The sequence below is a fragment of the Protobothrops mucrosquamatus genome, unplaced genomic scaffold (genome assembly GCF_001527695.2).
Source record: "Protobothrops mucrosquamatus isolate PMUCROS unplaced genomic scaffold, P.Mucros_1.0 scaffold_258, whole genome shotgun sequence".
Classification (NCBI taxonomy): Eukaryota; Metazoa; Chordata; class Lepidosauria; order Squamata; family Viperidae; genus Protobothrops; species Protobothrops mucrosquamatus.
Window position 1 is genome coordinate 178,839 of NW_015386334.1, and position 20,918 is coordinate 199,756.

A 20,918-nucleotide genomic window follows, 5' to 3' on the forward strand; every position below is an offset into this window, starting at 1 on the left:
CGACCCCGCGAACTGAAAGCCAGTAAAAATCAGTTGCTGGGCAAGGTGGGGCGTGGCTGGCCAATAGCTAGGAGGGCTCGAGAAGGACGAGGAAGAGTGGGCGCACACACGCCCCTCCTTCCTCGGAGTCCAGGGCTATTCCTGCACGGGGGAGGAGTAACGACTCTTGTTGTCGCCGAAATCTGGCGGGGAGGGGGTGGGGCTCACTTGCTGCTGCCGCCGCCCTCTCCTCCTCCTCTCCCCCCCCCCGCCGCCTCCTCCTCTTCCTCTTTCCTCATCTCAGCACGCAAGCATTTGGCCATCCCTAAGCAGGGATCCCGGCTGGCTGGGTTGGGAGCCAGCGCCGCGCCGCCCAGCCGAGGGAGAGGGGATCCCGTGTGTCCCTCGACTCTCTCTGGAACCCTAGCAGGTAAGCGAGACCCTGGCTGGCTGGACTCGGTTCTAGATCGCGGGAACGATGGACTCGGGAACGGGCGTCCCGGAAGGTGGGAGAAGCCAAATGCGGGCTGGTGGCCGTGGTGCAGGGCGAGGAAGGAGTGTGCTGGGCTAAATTGAGAGATGGAGGTCAGGAGTTACAACTAAAAGAGATCTCTGTTTGGGTATTTCGGGGAGTTGGTAAGGAAATAGGGGCTGGCGAATGTGGCGGGGGAAACTTATGATTGGGGGTATCTCGGCCAGAAAACTTAAGAATTGGGGGCCTGGGAGGGGTACCTTACAAACGGCGATGTGGATCATCTGGGAGAAGCTTGCTTGGGTAAGGAAATAAGCAAGTAGTCCCGTTTCCCCCCCCCCGTCCCCCCATATATACACAGGCACCGTCTCCGTCTAACGAGCTGGGGTATTTTTTTTTCATAAACATTTTTCAGATGTTTGGAATTATAATTGCCATCTTTTGATTGCGATAATAGGGATTGTAGATCACATTTGGAGGGTTCGGATTTAGGGAACGAACAGTTATATAAGGAGGACTGGGAGAGGTCTTGGAGAGAATGATGGATAAGAGGTGGGTATCAGACTGAGATTCACAAAAGCTGCCAATAAGAGGAAATTAAGGTTGGGGTAGGGAGGGTATCAAAGAGTCTGCAGTTAAAAGAGGAGAAAAAGCCAAGTAGAATTAGTGGAAGGAATTGAGGAGCCCACTGAAGAGATGGCAAGGAAGAAACTGCTGGTGCTCTGGGTAGTATTTGAATATGAGGAACAATTTTGTGGGGCTGAATGAAGGCTTTAGGAAAAGTGGGTGGGGCATGATTTATTTCATAGATTTATTTGACTGAAAGCAGTAGAGAATCGGCTGAGGTTTGTTTCTGAAAAGTGATGCTTTGGTTTAGCTATTTAGGATCTTGTATAAAAGATATATAGATAATATATGTTACTTTTGAAGCCTTTCTTTAACCATTGAGTGTTAGGAATACAGTATGAAGGGGGTTGGAAGCTGAATCCAGCAATGGGGGAAGGGTACTTTACAAATATTCTGTTGCAATGTTTGGAGGGGCATATCTTGACAAAGAGATTGAGTTTAGATCAGAGGTCCCCAACCTTTTGGGCACCAGAGACCGGTTATGTGGAGAGAGGTTTTTCCACGGACCAGAGGGGGCGTGGTTTTGTGTGCTGCCTGCATCCATCAGATGGGGCTTTGCTTGTTTGTGCAGCCCAGTTGCTGGCATGCCACGGCCCGGTGCTGGTCCATGGTCCGGGGGTTAGGGACCCTTAGTTTAGATAGTATAAGATTGGTTAAAAACAGGAAAAAAAGTTAATGCCAGGAAATAAATTTAGAGCTGTATAAGAGGTGGGGTCTCCTTCAACATGAGCTTTAACCAGAGAGCTATAACTGGTGTTCTCTGACAGTCTCCATCCAAGTATTAACCTGATCACACCCAGCATAACTTCCAAACTTATGCAACTGAGAATAAAGTTGTATTCAGGTGCTTTGAAACAACCTGCTGGTTTATTTGTGGGTGAATGATAAAATACTAATGTTCCTATCATTCTTATTTTGTATTTTGGAGGTGGCTGCTTTAAATCCTGCTTTTGACAGAAAAGTAGAATTTAAAGTAATACACAAAATATGCAAAAAGTTTCTATATACTTGAGTATTTAGGAACACTTAATATTTTTGTTGCTCTGAAGAAGTGATCACACAAATGGGAATTCAGAGTTTATGAGATCTGTATTTCAAAATGAGAAAGGATGTATTGACCAGTATGTAAAAACTGGTTAAAAATCTAAATTCTGTGTATTTGAAGAGAATTGCATTTAAAATAGAAGTTCAGTACTATAAGACAGGGCTTTTCAACCTTTTCACCCATTGTACCACTTTTAGGATATGGCAACATCCGAGTACCACCAGTCGCCTAGCAAGGTGTCAAAAACTTGATGACCCTCCCCCAAAAGGAAAAAGTGATAAAGTACAGGTAGTCCTCGACTTACAACAGTTTGCTTAGTTACTGTTCGAAGTTACAATGGCACTGAAAAAAGTGCCCCCCAAGCCACAGCCGAGCAAGACACCTGCCTGCCCACCTGGCGGTGCTCTTCTTCCTGTCTGAGGTTTTCATTGTTGTGAGCATTTCTGTTGAGGATTGGCAGCTGGGGTGAGGTGGAGGGGTGTTTGGTTTTTATTCCCCCGTCTGCTGGGTGGTTGCAGCAGGTTTTGGTCACTTCACATGACCCTGGGACACTGTGACTGTCATAAATATGAATCAGTTGCCAGGCATCTGAATGTAAATCACAAGACCCTGGAGATGCTGCAACATTCCAGCTGATCGGCGCTTCTTCTGGGCCCTGACAGCCCTGCAGCTGGAGTCTGGCGCTGATTTTGGCACTTCCACTGAGCCCTGACAGCCCTGCAGCTCCAGCCATCTCTCGCTCAGGCTTGTGCGGTGCTGCCACTGGTTCAGCTCATTCCCCTCCCCCGCTACCACTTTTCTAGGATGGTCGCATAACACCTGCCAGGTGCCAATGTACCACAGGTGGTACTCATACCACTGGTTGAAAAGCCCTGCTATAAGATACATTAAATTTGGTTATTAAAAGAAATTGCTTAATAAAAGAAATTGCTTATTAAAAGAAATTGTGGGAGGATTAGGTACAGAATAGAAACTGGCTAGAAAGCATATGTTGAAATTATTTGAGACTAGAACATTGACTGCACATGAATGAAAAAAACAGTGAAGTGCTCCTCAAGAATGGTCAAATCGGAGATAGAAAATGTCAATAGGAAAAAGTGCTTAGGTTAAAGAAATGGGGAAGTGCATTGGAAGAATGAAAGATTGTTAAAAGGATTCCATGGCACAGAATATTTACAGATCTCTTCAAGCTATCAGAAGCATAGAAGAATGTTTTAGAACAGGAGTGCCAAACTGCCGGTCCATGGGCCAGACGCGTCATCCGGAAGCCGCACCCACCCCATTGGCGGCAATGGCAAAACCGTCCCGATATGTTGCATCGCGAGTTTGACATGTCTGTTTTAGAAGGCAAGAATAGAAATGCCAACATAAGTTGTACATTGGAATACTTTTATAAAGAGACTCATCTTTAGCTGAAAACTATCTTGTCATTAACTTTAAGGTGGGCTTAGCTATGGTATGGACTGAAATAAAACTGTATATAATTGGATGAAGGATTTGGTAAGAAGTTTGCTATCAACAGAAGTTTTAAGGAGAAATGTTTTCATTTAAGAAATGAGGTGGTTTGAATAAGTTTGCAAATTTGTTGGTACAGAGGTGTAGCTTTATCCTTACGAGCAGAATTGTAATGAGGTTGTTTTGTTATAGTTGTTGGTCTGGAGTGGGGAATTATTTTTCATCATCCAGAAAACAACAGGACTGTAAACTAAATCTTGATATTGTGGGAGGTGCATGCAACAGTTTCCAGGAACTTCTGTCTAGTTTCATTTTGAATACATTGCCCTTTATGTCTTAACTCTTAATACAAAATGAAATGCAGAAAGAGGAGAATTGCACACTGCTTTGGATCCTTATTTCAACAGTTAGAAACAGTTCATTAATGCTAAGTTTAAAATAATGCATTAAGAACAACACTACTTTAAGTTTGTATTACATTTCTTAAAATTTCTAGACTTTTCTACAATAAGCAATACCTGACATTAATCATTTATATTCTTTGTCTATTTGCTGGTAGCAAACATTACTGGCAATTTCTAATAGCAATTCATGACACATATTTCTGGCCTGTAGTATTTGTTTTACTCATAGAGTGTTACAATTGATAAAAAATTAGATTCCAAATTAAAGACTCTCAAAAAAGTAAAGCAAACAATAATAAATTCTGAAAATATTGCCTATGTAACTCTTATAGCATGTGATGCAGTACAGAATTTTGGAGACATTGCTTTGTCTGGGTCTTGCTATATTTTTGAAGGGGAGGATCCATGTATAGGGAATAAATCAGTGTCGTATTTTTTATTTTGGCTTCAGTGTAGTTTTGTAGAGGGGTTTGCATGATGCCCAAGTGTGAGATTTTATAAACTTAAAACCATATCAACTTTTAATCTAAGACATTTCAACTGTGCTTTTAGAGCTTTTTCCCCCTGTTGCAACCTTCACATGTGATGAATAGCAATGGTGGTACTTATCTACTAGGGAACATTGATATATAATTGTTTGCTATACTATATAGCTATCAATTATTAAATACACTTATTTGCAAGGTGCTACAAATATCCACAAGGCAATAAATATGAATTAGAATATTCTTCTTAGCTACAATTTATTTTTAGGATTAATCTGTCTAAAATACTGTCACTATAACCAAATATTTGTTAAATTTTTATTCGAAATTGCATCATTTGACTGAAAAGGTTTGTTGACTTATCAGAAGTGTGTTTAAAAATTATTTTGGACAAACTCTGCACCATATCTGAACTATTCTGGCTGAAACTTTATTAAGTTTAAGGTTTCATTGTTTTTCAAAATGCAGTTTCTTGAGATTGCTTAATGGTTTCACAGGGTTGCTACCTGCATGCTTCCTTAGTAGTTGTAATAGATAGAACTAGAATTTTAATCTACTATTCCTCTATTCTTCCTCTCATACAAACTTCCTCTCCATCAGCCACTCCACCACTGCTATCTTACTTCTTTCAGATAGAAGTATGACTTGGGAAAAGGTAGCAAAATCTCTTTGTACTAATAAAGGAGAATATTTGTAGCTCAGGGTTGAAATGAGGGTTCCTTGGTGCTCTCTGAGCTTGGTTGTTTTCTTGCAGACATTTCAGTACCCAAACTAGGTAACATCACCAGTGCTAGTCTAGCACTGGTGATGTTACCTACCTCGGGTTAATGAAATGTCTGCAAGAAAACAACCAAGCTCAGAGAGCACCAAGGAACCCATAAATTTTTATGTAAAAGGAACATCTTCTGCGTGACTTTAACATAAGATGTAAGAACAAGCACTAAGTGCTTGTTTCCTCATTTTAACATAATGGTACCAAAATATTTCACTATTCAAATTGACAGATATACTATTTTATTAGCTAACAAATTCAGGCAGAGAAAAAGATAGCAAGATTGGAAAATGGAGCATAACCCCAAACCAATTATAGCTTTGTACTGTTAATGTAGTGATACTGAATATAGCTGGCTATTTTTAACTTCTCATTAAAGCTTTAGTTGATTTATATATTAAAGCAACTAGTGTTCATTTTGAAAACTAAAAAATATAAAATTATAAAGAACAAAAAACAAAGTTTCCAGTCCTCTCCTGCTGCTGTACTTTGATAGTTCTCTAAGCCTCTACAGCAGACATGTCAAACTCGCGACATCATGTGACGCCACGCAACGTATTGGGACCTTTTTGCCATTGCTGGCAATTGGGTGGGCGCAGCTTCCACGTGATGTGTCTGGCCCGCGGGCAGGCAGTTTGACACCCCTGCTCTATAGGTAGTTTTTATTTACAAGCAGAGTTGGGACTGAAGATTGTAAAATCAGGTGTGATGCAGTTTTACGACTTTGTTGCTGCTGTCATTAAGTAAATCCAGCTTCCTCCATTCATTTGCTTGTTGGCAGCTCCCTAGGAAGGTGATAAATGGTGATCACAGGACCCTGGGACACTGCAACTGTTGTAAATACATTTTGATCATATGACTGCAGGGACACTGACAGTCGTAAGTGTGAGTACTGGTCAAATGTCACATATTTCAGCACCATTATAATTTCAAATGGTTGTTAAATGTACACAACTCAAGGGCTACCTACAGTTATATGAATGGATATATTCTTGATTTGGGCTTATTCTTTCTCTTTAATTTGCCTTTAAAAAAGGAATGAGATTCTAAAATCTAACTAAATTATAGGAATGAGAATAGATTCAGCAGATGGCTACAGCAGAATCCTATAGGTGTTTACTTAAGTATAATTTCCTGTGTGTTCACTGAGACTTTATTCCTACTGAATATATTTAGGATTACAGTTTAAAAATCTGTTTACAAATCTATACAAATGTTTATTAAAACCCTTAAACATTAAAATAAATCTAACAAACTATTATAAAGTAAGGAACAAAAAAGAAAAGTAATAAAGTACAAGAAAAGAAAAAAATAGAAAAGAAAGGAATTGCAACAGGTGGCTTCCAATATTCTACACAGCAGTTATAAATACAAATATATTTTGAACTCTCTAAAGTTACATTATATTGCTTTTTCTATCTATCTGTTTTTCTATAATCTATCCTTCAACACCATATATCACAAATTTATTTTTTAATTTTTTATGCAAAGACACTATAAGAGCTTCCAGTCCCCAGTAAATATAGAGGTTTTTTTCTATAATCAAAGAAGTCAATGTATCTTGCAGCAAAATCTGTCAGTTTTACCAACCATTTCTCCATAGTGGGTAGGGTCGAAACTTTCCATCTCTGTGCATACAGTAATCTCACTGCTGTAAACATATATTGAAATCTTCCATGGAATTTTTGTTACTGTTTACCAGCGTACAAATCTTCTTGCAATTGCTCCCATTCAATGTAGTTTATGTTAAATCTTTATAGATAAAAAGTATTCGTAAGCTGACAAATCAGTATTGGTTATCCAGTTCAAATTAACTGTCAGTTTACTTTCAACAGAAAGTTTGCATTGGTGAAGCTGCTTCTTGTAAAATTATATATAAATTAATTTGTTAAAGTACTCCTGGAATTTATGAATATTTTCATGCTATTTGTCCACTAGTATACAGTAACTGAAGCATTTATATTAATGACAGTGTATCTTAAGCTAAAATTATTTAAATATCTGTTTTGTTAAGAGCAAAATGGATCATAATATAATGGCATAGCCAAAAATTCATAGATACATGCTACCCATCTTGCTGTCTGAAGCAACTCTGGATTTACTTGACAAATAGTTGGCCATTTGGGGATAATAGTGCATGAATGTATATATGATTTAGTTCTGAATTACATTTTGTCTTTTGAATTTGGATTGCTGTACAGACTAAATGATCAAGTGATCATTAATATATCTTACCAGGATCAGTTTAGATCATAATGTAATTTTAAGTTGTAATTTTAACTTTGTGTTGTCATACATATATATAGTATATACAGTCACGGAAAAATTAGTAGGTCAAAGAAATTTAGGCATTAAATAAAATATTCTTGCATTTGTCCTTGCTGCCATCACTTCATACACTGCCTTTTGTTTTTCTGTTGTAATACACATTTGAAATAAGTCAGTGTTGTTGCATTGATTCATAACAATTTTGCACATGCAGCACTTTTGACATCTTTTCATGTGGCCACAAAAGAGCAGCTGAACACTTCAATTGAAACAATTCAAGGAGTGCTGACCGGAATTTCTTCTCAACCATCTTATTTTAAGTGTATAGACAAAAACACTGAAAAATTATTCAGGTGTTTGCTGAATGTAACATCCCTTGAAAGTAAGTAACACTAGATTACCCTGTCCTTTAATCTTTCCAGTGTGTCAGCCAAAAGAAAGAGACTGAAAGAGAACCATAAACACATTCACTTGAATTATGTGTACAGCTTTCTGCCCTATTTAGAACTCTGTCTGATTAAAGTCCCAGATTACATGAGGAGCTATATTTTCATATTAACAACTTTGGAGATGGGTCATGGAGTAGATAACACCCCATCTCCTTCCTGTGCATACTTTGCTCCCTCTCTCTTCACCCTGGTTAGTTTTAATTGAATTTTAAACTTATGATCCTTATTATTTTACTGTTTTGTAGTGCATTTTAATTGAATGTCTGTAAGCCACTAGAGCAGGGGTAGGCAACCTTGGCTCTTTTATGACTCGTGGACTTCAACTCCCAGAATTCCTGAGCCAGCATAGCTGGCTCAGGAATTCTGGGAGTTGAAGTCCACGAGTCATAAAAGAGCCAAGGTTGCCTACCCCTGAGTCACCACTGGCAAGATGGGAAGCATACAGGTTTAAAAAATAAAATAAACAACTTACATATTTATGCTAATAACATATTTTCTAAAGGTGGAAAGTTGTATTCACATTCAAGCAATGGGAAATATTTTTTTCCTTCAGATCTCCCAGTAAACCTGTGGAAATTAAAGAGAGTTTGGGCAGGGACATCTTTTTATGTACTTCCAAGCCTTCATGTGTTCAGGTGAATGTCTTAAGTGCATTTTGTTTACATGTAGCCCTTACTTAACTACTATAATTGGGACCTGCAATTTGGTTGCTATGGCCTGAAGTTGCTAAATGGAAAATCAGGTGATTGTGATGGGCTTTTGACAGCATGATCTTATTTCCCCTTCCGTCATTAAATGAAGTGCTCTTCTCTATTAACTCTGCTTGTTGCAAGCCCAGGGCTTTTTTTCTCGGAGAAAAGGTGGCGGAACTCAAACCTGGCCACGCCCAAGTTGCAAAGTGTTGCAGTGATGATCGTATGACATTGTGACAGCTTAAATGCAAAGATTGGTCACATATTTTTTTTAGCACCACTGTAATTTTGAATGATTGCTGCACAAAGCAGTCAGTAAGCAAGAACTACCTAATTCTTTGTATGTATATGTAAATTGATACTTCTTTGCTTATTGCAAAAAATGAGTTAGCATTTTATTATTTTACTGACTTAACTCCATTGAAGAAGAAGGCTTTGAATTTTTCTGTCTAGGCCAGGCATGTCAAACTGTTGGCCCACGGACAGGATGCGTCACACCGAAACCACGCCCACCCCATTGCCGGCAATGGGGGGAAAGTCCTTATGACGTCATGTGACATAGCAAATTTGATATGCCTGGTCTAGGCTGTTTGTCTCTTTTGAGGCAGACAGACATACAGTTCTTTGGTGATCTCTCATGTAGACACTAGTCAGATTCAAACTTGCTTGGTTTCTACAGTCTGAATTGTATGCTTTCAAGCCATGACAAACTACACTCATCTTGTTCATTTCTGTTTTCATTTAGAAATTAAAATAATATTTATGTGACTCATAGGTTTTGAACACGATGCTCATTTTTAAGTCAACAGGTAATTGATTTTTATTAATCACATTTAATATCAGTGCAAATATAATAATTTTCAGATTTATGAGCAATTGTAACAATATAAATCATAGGCAAATAGCTATTTCAGTTATTTTTTTTACAGCTCAAATTATTTAATAGTAATTGTATGCTACCTATGTCTTCTGTGTTTTTACATCAACAATAAACACAAAAGATAACATCTCTGGCTTCTTTCAGAAAACACATTAATTTCCCATTTATTATGTTTTAAATTAAAGTGGTTGGCTCAGATAAATCAGATACATAATTCAGGTTATAGAAGTCTGAACAACACTAATGGGAACTCTTAATTTCTGCATTTGCTTTTTCTCCCATAGTATTCCCTGGAATATGTTCTAATTGATGCATTTTACAAAAAGGAGATAATAGCAAGAATTACTGAAATGTATTACTGGTTCATAAAATGTTGACATTATGTATTCCAAATAGTGCTATTACAACTGTATAACAATTATGAAGTGTAATAATATATATAAATACGCTTCAATGAACTAGTAATTATTTTGTCCCATGGAGACAATTGTTTTAAAAAAATTAAAAATGTTTTGAGAGACGGATCAAGTATTTGCTTCGTTTAAAAACCTACATTTTACTGTAATTTTATTCATCTAGGATTGATTGAAAACCTTGGCTTATCATGAGTTGCAAAATATTTTCCTATGGGATGAAGGGTGAATTTTTCTCACTCAGGTTAGCTCATTGGGTATAATAGTCTGTGTATCATGATAGTAGAGTGGCAGAAATGTTTTACTGATCAAAAGCATCTTTAAATATTTGCCAAATTTTATATGAATTTGCCCTTGGGTTGTCATGGCCTCATTCTCTTGATGTGTACTATTCTGCAGGAGCTAGTATTGAATCTGAGCTTCTTGATCAGGAGTAGCTCAGGGTTTACCTCCAGATTTCATGACTGCTTCCATGATATAAGCCTGTTCCGACTACTACATAGCCCACCTGAAGTAAGTTATACTCGCAATTTGAGTCCTATTTAACTGTATCTGGTGCTGCAGTGCTGAAAGAGTTTATTGTTGTCCATTATCATAGGTGAAATAACTTTTGATGAGATTAGTCTTGCCAATGTTTTCACAAGAATTCAAATTGGCACACCTGGTCAGCTGCTGGAAACCTTCTAGTGAAGTTACTGTGTCAGTGGAGAGAACAGAACTCAAAAAAAGGTTCCTATCATGGGGGCAATTAATGGTGGGAATAAGTTTCACTTCATATAAAACATGCAGAAAAGTTTATAAATGTGTTGCACCGGAGCATATTGACTTTAAATATGATAATTAATTTATTTTTAATGTTCTTACCAATATATTCTTTTTCATCAGTAGTTTATTTGCAATTTTTTATCCACTTTGCTCTCGTTTTGGGCAAGTCTTCAAATTTTGGGAACAGAAAAGGTTCCTTTGGTATGTCTCATGACACAACAGCCTTTCTTATCCTTTTGACTGCTTATATCGGCTAAGGTAGGAATTGGCCTTTTAATTAAGCTATATAAGTAATGCTTTCTTGCTGATGGACCTGTACTCTCCTGCATAAAGCAGACAGTAATAAGAGATTATCTGTTTCCAAATTCCATTTTTTTTTCATTTGAAATATTAGTCATCTTGGTTTTGCTCTCAATGTTGGTTTTCTTTGCCTCAGTCACCGTTTAGAACAGGCGTCCCCAACCACTACTGGGCTACAACCCGTTTGGAATTGGGCTGCGGAAGCGGCAGGGGAACATTCGTACAATTTCTGACAATTTTCCTGTGCTTACAGTTATACATTTTTTGATGCTTCAGAATCGACAGTTTTTTCCTTTCACAGCTGACTGAATTGTAGCTTGCTATAGTATAAATATACATAAAAATTTTAGGCCAACTGAAAACTTTATTTTTCAATCCAAAAGACAGCTTTTTTAGTTGATTTGTTTCAAGTGGTTAAACTTCTGAATGGATCATTTCATATATCAAATAATGTAATTAAGAATTTAAGTATCCTAATCAACCAATTTTCTTACAGCTAAATTCAAACGGTTCTTAAATTTGGGTGCTTCCTACATTAACGTTAGTTACAGGTGTATCAGTTATATAGCTACATTTTGGGGGAGGGCAAGTTGAAGTAAGAATTGTCGTGGGTCATATGGTGATGCACTGATGTGACATGTTACAGTAAGGATTGTGTTTGTTAAAGGAATGGTTAAAAAGTAGCTTATTTGACTGCTTCCCATTTTTTGTTTCTTGCCAAAAACAGAAGGGTATTGTACCATAGTTGTTTGATTTGCTGCTGAATTTTGGCATCATGGTTTATAGATGCAGGGGAAAAAGATTTTAGGGGCTGCAAATGGACCTTTACAGCACAAGTTCCCCCATCACCTTTTTTTTTTTAATTAAAGGATGAATGAAACATATCAGAAGAGCTCAGGGGCACATTTATAATTGTATGCAAACATTTCAGTCTCTCCTATTTCTAGTTCATATAAACATAGAATAATACAGTAGATGCAAGATACAATGTTCAGTTCAATTAAAGTGTTGAATAATGTTTAATTTCTGCATCAATTAAGTAAACAGAGTAAGCTATTATAAGTCTTGTGATGTTATTGTAATACTAGGTTTATTACCATTTGAGATTCTCTTAAAAGTTTATGATGACTCATCTATTCATTCAAATTAGAGGCCACCCAACTCTGGACATTTTATGGCAGGGGTCCTCAAACTTGGTCACTTTAAGACTTTATGTCACCCCTCGTCCTTCATTAAACTATACATACCCAATTCCAGCAATTGTTCTTTATATATTTTAGTCTCCAGTCCCCTAATCATCGTTGTTGCTCTTCTCTGTAGAGAAAGAGTCTCAACTCTTTCTCTAGAAAGAGTCTCAACATCTTTTTTACATCGTGGTGACCAAAACTGGATGCAGTATTCCAAGTGTGGCCTTACCAAAGCGTTGTAAAATGGCATTAACACTTCACGTGATCTTGATTCTATCCTTCTGTTAATGCAACCTAGCACTGTGTTGGCTTTTTTGGCAGCTGCAGCAAACTACTGGCTCATATTTAAGTGATTGTCTACTAGGACTCCGAGATCCCTCTCACAGTTACTACTATTAAGCCAGGTACCACTTATACTGTACCTGTGCATTGGGTTTTTCTTGCCTAAACATTAAGCATGGACTAAAAGCTCACATGACTGATCAATCAAGTCTCTAACAGACTGTGAAGTAAAATAGCATATAGGTTTCAAGGCCCAAAGATGGCAGTCCAGTGATGAAGAAAGAATACCACCTCCCTGAGTAGGATCCAGATAAAGGAAAATGTCAGAAGAACTGCATAGACTTGCCCATGTAGTGCTAGGAGATAAGACTAAGGCACAATTAAATGAATAAATTCCACAAGGGTAGGTTCCAATATCTCAGGGTTTGCCACAAGGAAGAGGGAGTCAAGCTATTCTCCAAAGCGCCTGAAGGTAGGACAAGAAGCAACAGATGGAAAATAACCAAAGAGAGAAGCAACCTAGAACTAAGGAGAAATTTCCTGACAGTTAGAACAATTAATCAGTGGAACAACGTGACTCCATAAGTTGTGAATACTCCAATACTGGAAGTTTTTAAGAAGGGACTGGACAGCCATTTGTCTGAAATGGTATAGGGTTTCCTGCCTAAGCAGGGGGTTGGACTAGAAGACGTCCAAGGCCCTTTCCAACTCTATTATTATTGTTGTTGTTGTTGTTGTTATTGTTTGTCTATACCAGTGATGGCAAACCTTTTAGAGACCGAGTGCCCAAAAACCGCCCCCTCCTGCCCACTGGGCCACCCACCACCTCCATGGCCCACCACAGATCACCCAGGCATCCCAGCAGCGCCATGGTGGCCACGACCTCTGCCCATGCCCCACAGCATCATCTGCGCGTGACGGGGCGCAAGGGCAGAGTCTTGTCCCTGCTGCCCGGCTACCATGTCCTTGGCTGCGCTGCTTCGCGTGGGCTGCGCCCAGGGGTGACTCTCTTCCGGGGGGGCTGCTGGTGAGGAGGGGGCCGTGGGAGGAGGCGGGGCTGGGGAGATGGTGCGTGTGCCCACAGAGAGGGCTCCAAGTGCTGCCTCTGGCACCCGTGCCATAGGTTCGCCACCACTGGTCTATACCATTTTTCCTGTCAGTTGGTTACTTAGATTGTAAATATGAAAAAAATAGCACTTACCTTTTTTCTGTGTAAACAGGAACAGTACGGAGTTTTGAAAACTGCCCCAAAACTGAAAGCTTATTTGAAAAAAATTGGGAGTGTTGATATTCAGAAATAATCTGAAATGGCAGCTAATTGTGAGGCACAAAGAATCAGGTCCAAAGGTGAAGAGTTCAAATTTACTGATTTATTGCTCAAGCTCTGCACAAGAATCTTCTCAACTGATGGTTTGCCCTAGGTAAAGCTAAAACTCTTAAAATGATTCCTTGTCTGACTCCTTTTCTTGGCTCTGCCAGTCTCCTACATCACCCCTTCCTCAAAACAGCCCTCCCCTTCTTCCATAGGATCTTCAAAACAGCCCTCCGCTTCTTCCATGGCCTCTTCCTCATCTGAGTTCTCACAGGAACTTGGGAGGGGCGGAAGCAAAGCTGTTTCAAAGGAGACCTCCTCCCCCTCATCTAAAGAATACTTTGAAGCAGGTGGTGGACTGTAAAACATCTAGATGACTAGCAGGTTTCTCCTCTTTTCCCTTGAGAAGTGAAGGCCAGAACTGGACGCTTGGACCGTCCAGTCTCCCTGAAGGTATGCACTCGGTCTGGTAAACCCCTTCACTTAGATTCTTTGGGCGGTGTAGGGCACAGAGTTGGGAATTTGGAAGTTTGTGGCTTTTCAGGGAAGTATTGGTGGAATTGCTGCACCAAGTCAGGGAAATGGACATACCTGGCATATTCTCATCGACATTTGGATTCTGGGTACCCCTTCCACTGCATCAAATTCTGTGTGCTTTTGCCACTTTGCCTAGAGACCAGAATTTCTTCTATTTTGTATTCCTCCCCACCCCCTATAATTACTGGCAGTGGCTGTAGGTGCTATGAGCATTCGCTGTTTGACTAGCAGCGAATGGTGAAAAACTGGGTGGACTTTCATGGAGGGTGGCAATTGCAAATGAAAGACCACAGGATTGATCTGCCGGAGGACCATAAATGCCCTCTGAAGTTGGTATCCAGCTTCTTAGAGGGCCTAGGAGAAACAAAGAATTTGGTAAAGAGCCACACTTCGTCTCCTATAGCAATTGGTAGCCCTTTCTATCAAAGGGCACCTGCAGCCTTCCTTCTTGTAAGACTGTTTAGACTGTTCCAGCTGCTGTTTGAATGGTGCTTGGGCAGCCATCTGCTCCTGCAAAATAATTAACTGCCCCTGGGATGGTGCCCTCCTCCCTCGAAGCCACTGGTAAAACCCTCGGGTGTCTGCCATGCAGAGCTTGACGGGGGATCATAGTAATCAATCTGTGTAGATTGTTATTGTAGGAAAATTCTGCTAGGGGAAACAATGAGAGCCAATTACCTTCACTGCAGATGTAGTAACATCTTAAGTATTGCTGGAGCATCTGGTTAGTTTTCTCAGTTTTACCATTCATGGCTTGAGGACAAGCTAACCTGGAGATTCAAAAATTGTAACTGTCTTTCAGAACCTGGAAGTAAATTGACTGCCCCAGTCCGATACAAGTATGGACACCATGTGATCCAAAAAGAGTTGAGCTGTTTCTTTGGTAATGGGCAAACTTTGCAAGGCATAAAATGAGCCATTTTGGTAAAAAGTTCTATAACTGGTATGAATTTATAGCCATAGACCAGAGGTAGGTCATATAATAAAATCCATAGAAATAGTATGCCGAGGATGGGGTGGGGTTGGAGGAGGTTGTAAGAGGCTTGCTGGCTTCTGATGATGGTAACTAATTATAATCCTATGCATCTGGCCCAGAGGAAGGCTATTATAGTTTCTTTCTTGTACTTCATTGAGAAGTTTTGGCAGGATTGCTACTCCAACTCATTCCCATTTTCTTCAGTCCAGCCCAATGGAATATTGAAAATCAATTATTTGAATAGGCTCAAGACTGCCAGCAAGGTAACTGAAGTTAGTGTAGGAGAGGAAGCCAGCAACAACAGAAAGATAAGGTATAAAACTGAGCTGGTAAAAGAAAATTCAAGGGAAAAAATTCTCCATTATCGTACATCCATCCGTGTGGGGAAAACAATTTGACTGTGGACTGGAATGTTGCCTGCTACTCCATTCTAAGGCCTCCATTTTTCTCAGGCACATGAGCTCTTACTAAAGAGCTGGCAAGAGTTCCAGAAGCTATATTTTGTATGTAGCTTCTACCTTGTTCCTTTTTTTACTTCAAGAGAAGTGTTTTTTTTTAATATGCCAGGAGTTGCTTAAAGCTCTTTTCAGAATACTGTGTAGTTATAATCATGAGGAAAAGTTACTGCTTTGAAAAATATTTGTCATTTTTTCCAGTGTGCATCAAGACTCAAGGTCTACCTTCTGAGTTGGATGGGGAGAGGCCAAGAAAATGAGTATGATCAATATTAAAAGTATTCATTGAAGAGCCCATCTTCTCTCCAACACCCCAACTATTTTAATTCAAATAAGCAAAAGTGATCGTTGATGTGTTATCTTTTTGGTAAAGTGGAGGGGAAGAAGCAATTTTCGATCTTTTTATATTGGCTTTGAAATCAGAACTTGTGAAAGAAGTTATTTATTATGATCCTTCATCCTATATGCTTTATGAAAATTAACCATATGCATTTTTGTTAGCACAATATGCAGGGGCTTTTTTCCACTACTTGTCAGAGGAAGAACAAAGAAATCAACTTTTCAGAAACATAGGTTTGTAGGATTTCAGTTGCTCTTGATCACATGCTACTAAACATTTAAAAACTGTTCTGCCTTACAAGATCCTAGCCAAAATTCCTGTTTGTTTTTTTTAATGGAAATTTTCATAATGCTTTTTTCTGGAATTAATAATCTAAAATTCCTTAAATTCTATTCCATCTTCCCCAAATTACTCACTAGACCAAGTCAGATGCCTTCCCTTGTCCAAGATTAATCAGTCTAAATGAAGAAGATGCAGCATATTAACTATTCTGAATTATGTATCGAGGGGAAGCCTTCTGAAAATGTATATGAACCCATCCCTAAGGTCATAATAAATGAATAGAAAATGAATGGGTAAAAATAGATAAAATACTATAAAGTCAGAAATGCTCACTGGTTCATTTTTTAATTTCAGGTTCATGTTGGGAAAAGGTTTGAAACGCAAGCTGAATGATTATGAAGAGAACATGGCTGGTGTGTCAAGTGCCTTTGATTCCAGTCGAAACCTGCCATACCCACTCAAACGTCAGTTGGTGCTCAATGTTTGCCTTGCCAAGTTACAGACATATAAGATGTTGGTGGAACCAAATTTACATCGTTCTGTGCTTATAGCCAATACGGTCAGACAAATCCAAGAAGAGATGAGGCAAGAAACTAGCCAACAGTCTGTTAACATGTGCAGTGGTTTAAGTACCACCCCTTCTAATTACTTAGGTTTTGATTTGTTTGGAATGCCTTCACACTTTCTGCCTGGTATTATTCAACCGGAATCATATGGTTACGAATCACGGTCTATGGAAAGTCCAATTGAAAATAGCTTGTTGATGGTTTCAGATAATGACATGTCATCAGCCATTTCCTCTATTCTAAAAGATTTGGACTTCATGGAAGATGTGAGTCCACCTTCTTACTTGGCTGGATCTGGAGATGATCAATTCAAGACTTCTGAAATGTCAGTTCTTAAATTAGAAGAAGATAGACAAGACTTGAAAGGAGTAGAATGTGTGTTTGGTTCCTTTGAAATTTCAAATTCAACTAGTTACTTGAAGGACTTAGCTATTGATGACATATTTGAAGATATTGACACTTCAATGTATGATTCAGACTTTGATTGCCCCTCATCAACTTCTCCAAGAACACTGTCTGTGGCAACAACAGAAGAAATGTTGAAGACATTCCCTTCTTGCAATTCTTCCTCAGCAAACAACATCCCAATATGCAGAAGTGATATCACAGATTTAGACCATATTATGGAAATACTTGTAGGGTCCTGACACATTTGCTAGCCCAAAGATACATTTTCCTAAGTTGCCATACAATGCTGGTTTAAAGATAAGTCCCAAAGGGAGAGCAGACTTCAAAGTGTTATGCCACAAAGGCAGCTACAGTCATTTTTCTTCAATGGTTCTCAAAACCTCCCTAAAATTCCTATAAACCAAAAAAAAAAGTGACAGTCTGTTAGATAAAATGGAGTATTTATTAAATCAATTGTGCAATCTTTTTAACCTTTTTAGGCTATACATGAGTATATCTCATGTGTTTCTAACTTTTTAATGTGCAATTTTAATCTGTGAAGGATTTGCAGAACAGTGATTTTCATAAGGGGAAACATCTGAAGTCTAAAGATTTATTTTTAGTATTACATTATTGGCATTCACTGAAATTGCATACTTGGATTTGCAGCCTCAGTACAGTATATTTCTAAAGTATTTAAGGAACTATAGATCTCTTCCCTTTGATTGAAGATTCTAGATACTTGGCAGCAAAATCTCTTGCATTTTATAAAACATTTAAAATTATTTATTTTTGTAAATTTTATAGCCTTTTTACATTTTACTACAATATTCTAGATTGGAGATGAATTTCTGGTTGGATGTGGCTGGCACTACCTCTGTTAGCAGAAATGCTTTAACTCTTTGCTTTGTCTAACACTGCAGATCTTTTAGTTTTCTTGGATGATATTTCTGGTGGTAGAAGCAAACACGGCAATTTGCTGATTGGTTAAATTTTATTGTATTTAACTGTAATTTATATGTATATTGTCAAATTTTAGAATTTTGTCAGTATTATGTGCATCAATTTGGAGGTAATATGGCTTTTTACAATTTAGTATTTTCTGTATAGTTTGAGCTATTTTAATTCTCTGAAACAGAATGTTAGATTTTATGTGCAATATATCACTTAAGCAGGCCACTTTTGCACATCCTACATTATAAGGAAATACATAAAATCTAAATGATGGAAATTTATAATACTGTGTTATCAGAGGTATGCAATTCTGTCTGCTGGCAGCTCTGTAAGAGTTGAATATGGCTTGCCTAAGCACCGCTCTGATTTTGTACATTTCCTTTTCTTAAAATGGAACTTCAGTTGTCCAAAGTGCTTGCAATGGATTGTATCTTCTTAGTGGCAGTTTTTATCTTGGTTTGGCCAAATAAAGTTCTAATTGAGTAGAAATCCAGCAAATTATGCTGCCATTTAAGAGTTAGTAGTCTGCCTACATAAGAATTACACTTCAAATTAAAGAATAGTTTTTTGCCACAACTTAAGATGGGTTTGACATTTGCACATAATATGCCGAAGTGTTCAATTCATTGTGTACAAAGCCTGTCCTAGTCCAGCTTTGGTGCTATTTGGCAGACTGTCTTAGTGCTGGCACCATTTGAGGACAGCTCTGTATTGCCAAAATGTTGACATTCCAATGACAAGCCTGTGCTGTTCCATAGTCATAGAAGCAGCACCTGTTCACTTCATACTGAAGACACATAGCCATTCTTATGTTCTAACGTTGCATCCCTGAGGGATCCAGTAAATTTGAAAATGATATAATAAACCACTCATTGAGCAAGCAACACAATAGATGTAGATAAGTAAAAAAAAGGTGGGAGAAACAGGAAAATATTACCATTCTATCTACTACCAGATAGACTTTTATGTATGTACATATCCACATACTCCTCATTGCTTCCAATGCTAGCAAACTTAATATTTATAACTAACAACCTGCCTCCAGAAGCAGTGAATGCTCCAACACTGGAAGCTTTTAAGAAGAGACTGGACAGCCATTTGTCCGAAATGGTATAGGGTTACCTGCCTGAGCAGGGGGTTGGACTTGATGACCTCCAAGGTCCCTTCCGACTTTATTATTATTATTAACTAAGTTTTCTAGGAGGATGGGAGGTACTTTTTAAAAATGAACTATAGTATACACATTGGCTAATCTTCATCTGAATTTCAGTAGAAGCTGCTTATAGTATAGTCATTTTTTGATGATAGGTTCTTGGCATGGAGATTACTTAGCAGGTTGGATTCCTTAAAATAATCTATTGGGGCTAACCCTCCATTGAGAATCTCATCGTTACATAACTAGCTGCACAAATAGCACCTTTCATTTCCATCTCTCATTTTTTGTGGTGTTGGAACCAATCCACTACTCAACTTGAAATGCAATGAGATTCGGATCACCTGATGTAGTTGCTGCATTGAATATATGTAGCATTGCATTTAGGGAATGAAAGGGAGCTTCTTTGAAGCTGAATACCCAGTACCACTATAAGAGAAGTAGAGTCGGACATCCATGGTGCAATACTAATACCAGCTGCAGAAATGCCAGGAAGGATTTCTGATTAGTCTTAGATTGAAGGACTATTTGGGCCTTAAAGACTGCAATTTAGAGTAAAAACTAGCCTATTGACAAAGCAACTACTGTAATGTTAGAATATGGTTGATGCATTCATAAGAGTAGTGATCATCAGGATGTAATCGTGGCTATTGCTATCCTGTATCAATGTTATTTCTCTTCATTCTTTCTACTTCACTGTACAAAAGGAATCCTCCAAACATCAGTGGAACATTAAGATTTTGCCTTATGTTTAATCTTCAGCAAGCATCAAATGCAGTCTTTTGTTGAAAACCCGTGATTGTTTCTTTTATTTACTACTGGTTCTTTACCTTGCACCCAACTTGAGTTATGATGGAGCTGGATTCTACAACTAATGCCAAGTCAATCCAGTTTTATTTGCTTAATGCATACTTTGGCAGGTGAAATGTATTTATATGCATAGGAGATTTGCAGTTACATCTAAACCATAGCAGGCCCTTTTGCAAAACATTTTCTATCCTTTATGTAGAAAGGATTAAGTAAAAAGAATTTATACAGTTTGTGCATAATGCTTCTTTGTACCTAGAAAATTAATCTAAAAGTGGTAAGGGTCCTCTGCACTATGATAAAGCAGACTAGTGGCTAAAACTATTTTTAAAAATTCCCTTAATAAATATTCATATTTAATTTGTTGTAAGCTTAAAGATACGATCAAGTAGCTGAACTGCACAAGTTACATACCAGTGGCAGCAACATGCAGATTCGCTGCCAACTGTTGATTAGGCATTGCCAAAGTAGTTCTGGCTTGAAATAAAGGTTAGGTCTTATGTACAAGCTTTCCTGGACGGTAAAGATGTTGATTCTTCTCTAATCATGATTTCACATCCTTCTCATCTTCAGAATACATTCCAAAGTGGTTTCCAATCTTACCTGAAACACTGGCAAAAATAATTCTTGAACATAAACAATGCCATAAGCATTGTGTTTTTCACTTTTTCAGG

The 20,918-nt window shown here is 38.4% G+C and overlaps 1 protein-coding gene across 2 annotated transcripts; it reads left to right on the plus strand.

The window, feature by feature from the left end:
- Nucleotides 1-307: 307 nt before the first annotated feature.
- Nucleotides 308-19,314, plus strand: LOC107302430 (SERTA domain-containing protein 2-like). 2 transcript variants are annotated; one of them, XM_015831533.1, is made up of 2 exons: nt 308-409; nt 16,732-19,314. In XM_015831533.1, exon 2 carries the CDS (start codon nt 16,736-16,738, stop codon nt 17,588-17,590), a length of 855 nt encoding a protein of 284 aa, XP_015687019.1. In that variant the 5' UTR covers nt 308-409; nt 16,732-16,735; the 3' UTR covers nt 17,591-19,314. The 2 variants fall into 2 exon arrangements, with proteins under 2 accessions (XP_015687019.1, XP_015687020.1); XM_015831534.1 differs by lacking the exon at nt 308-409 and adding an exon at nt 16,322-16,328.
- The last annotated feature ends 1,604 nt before the right edge of the window (nt 19,315-20,918 follow it).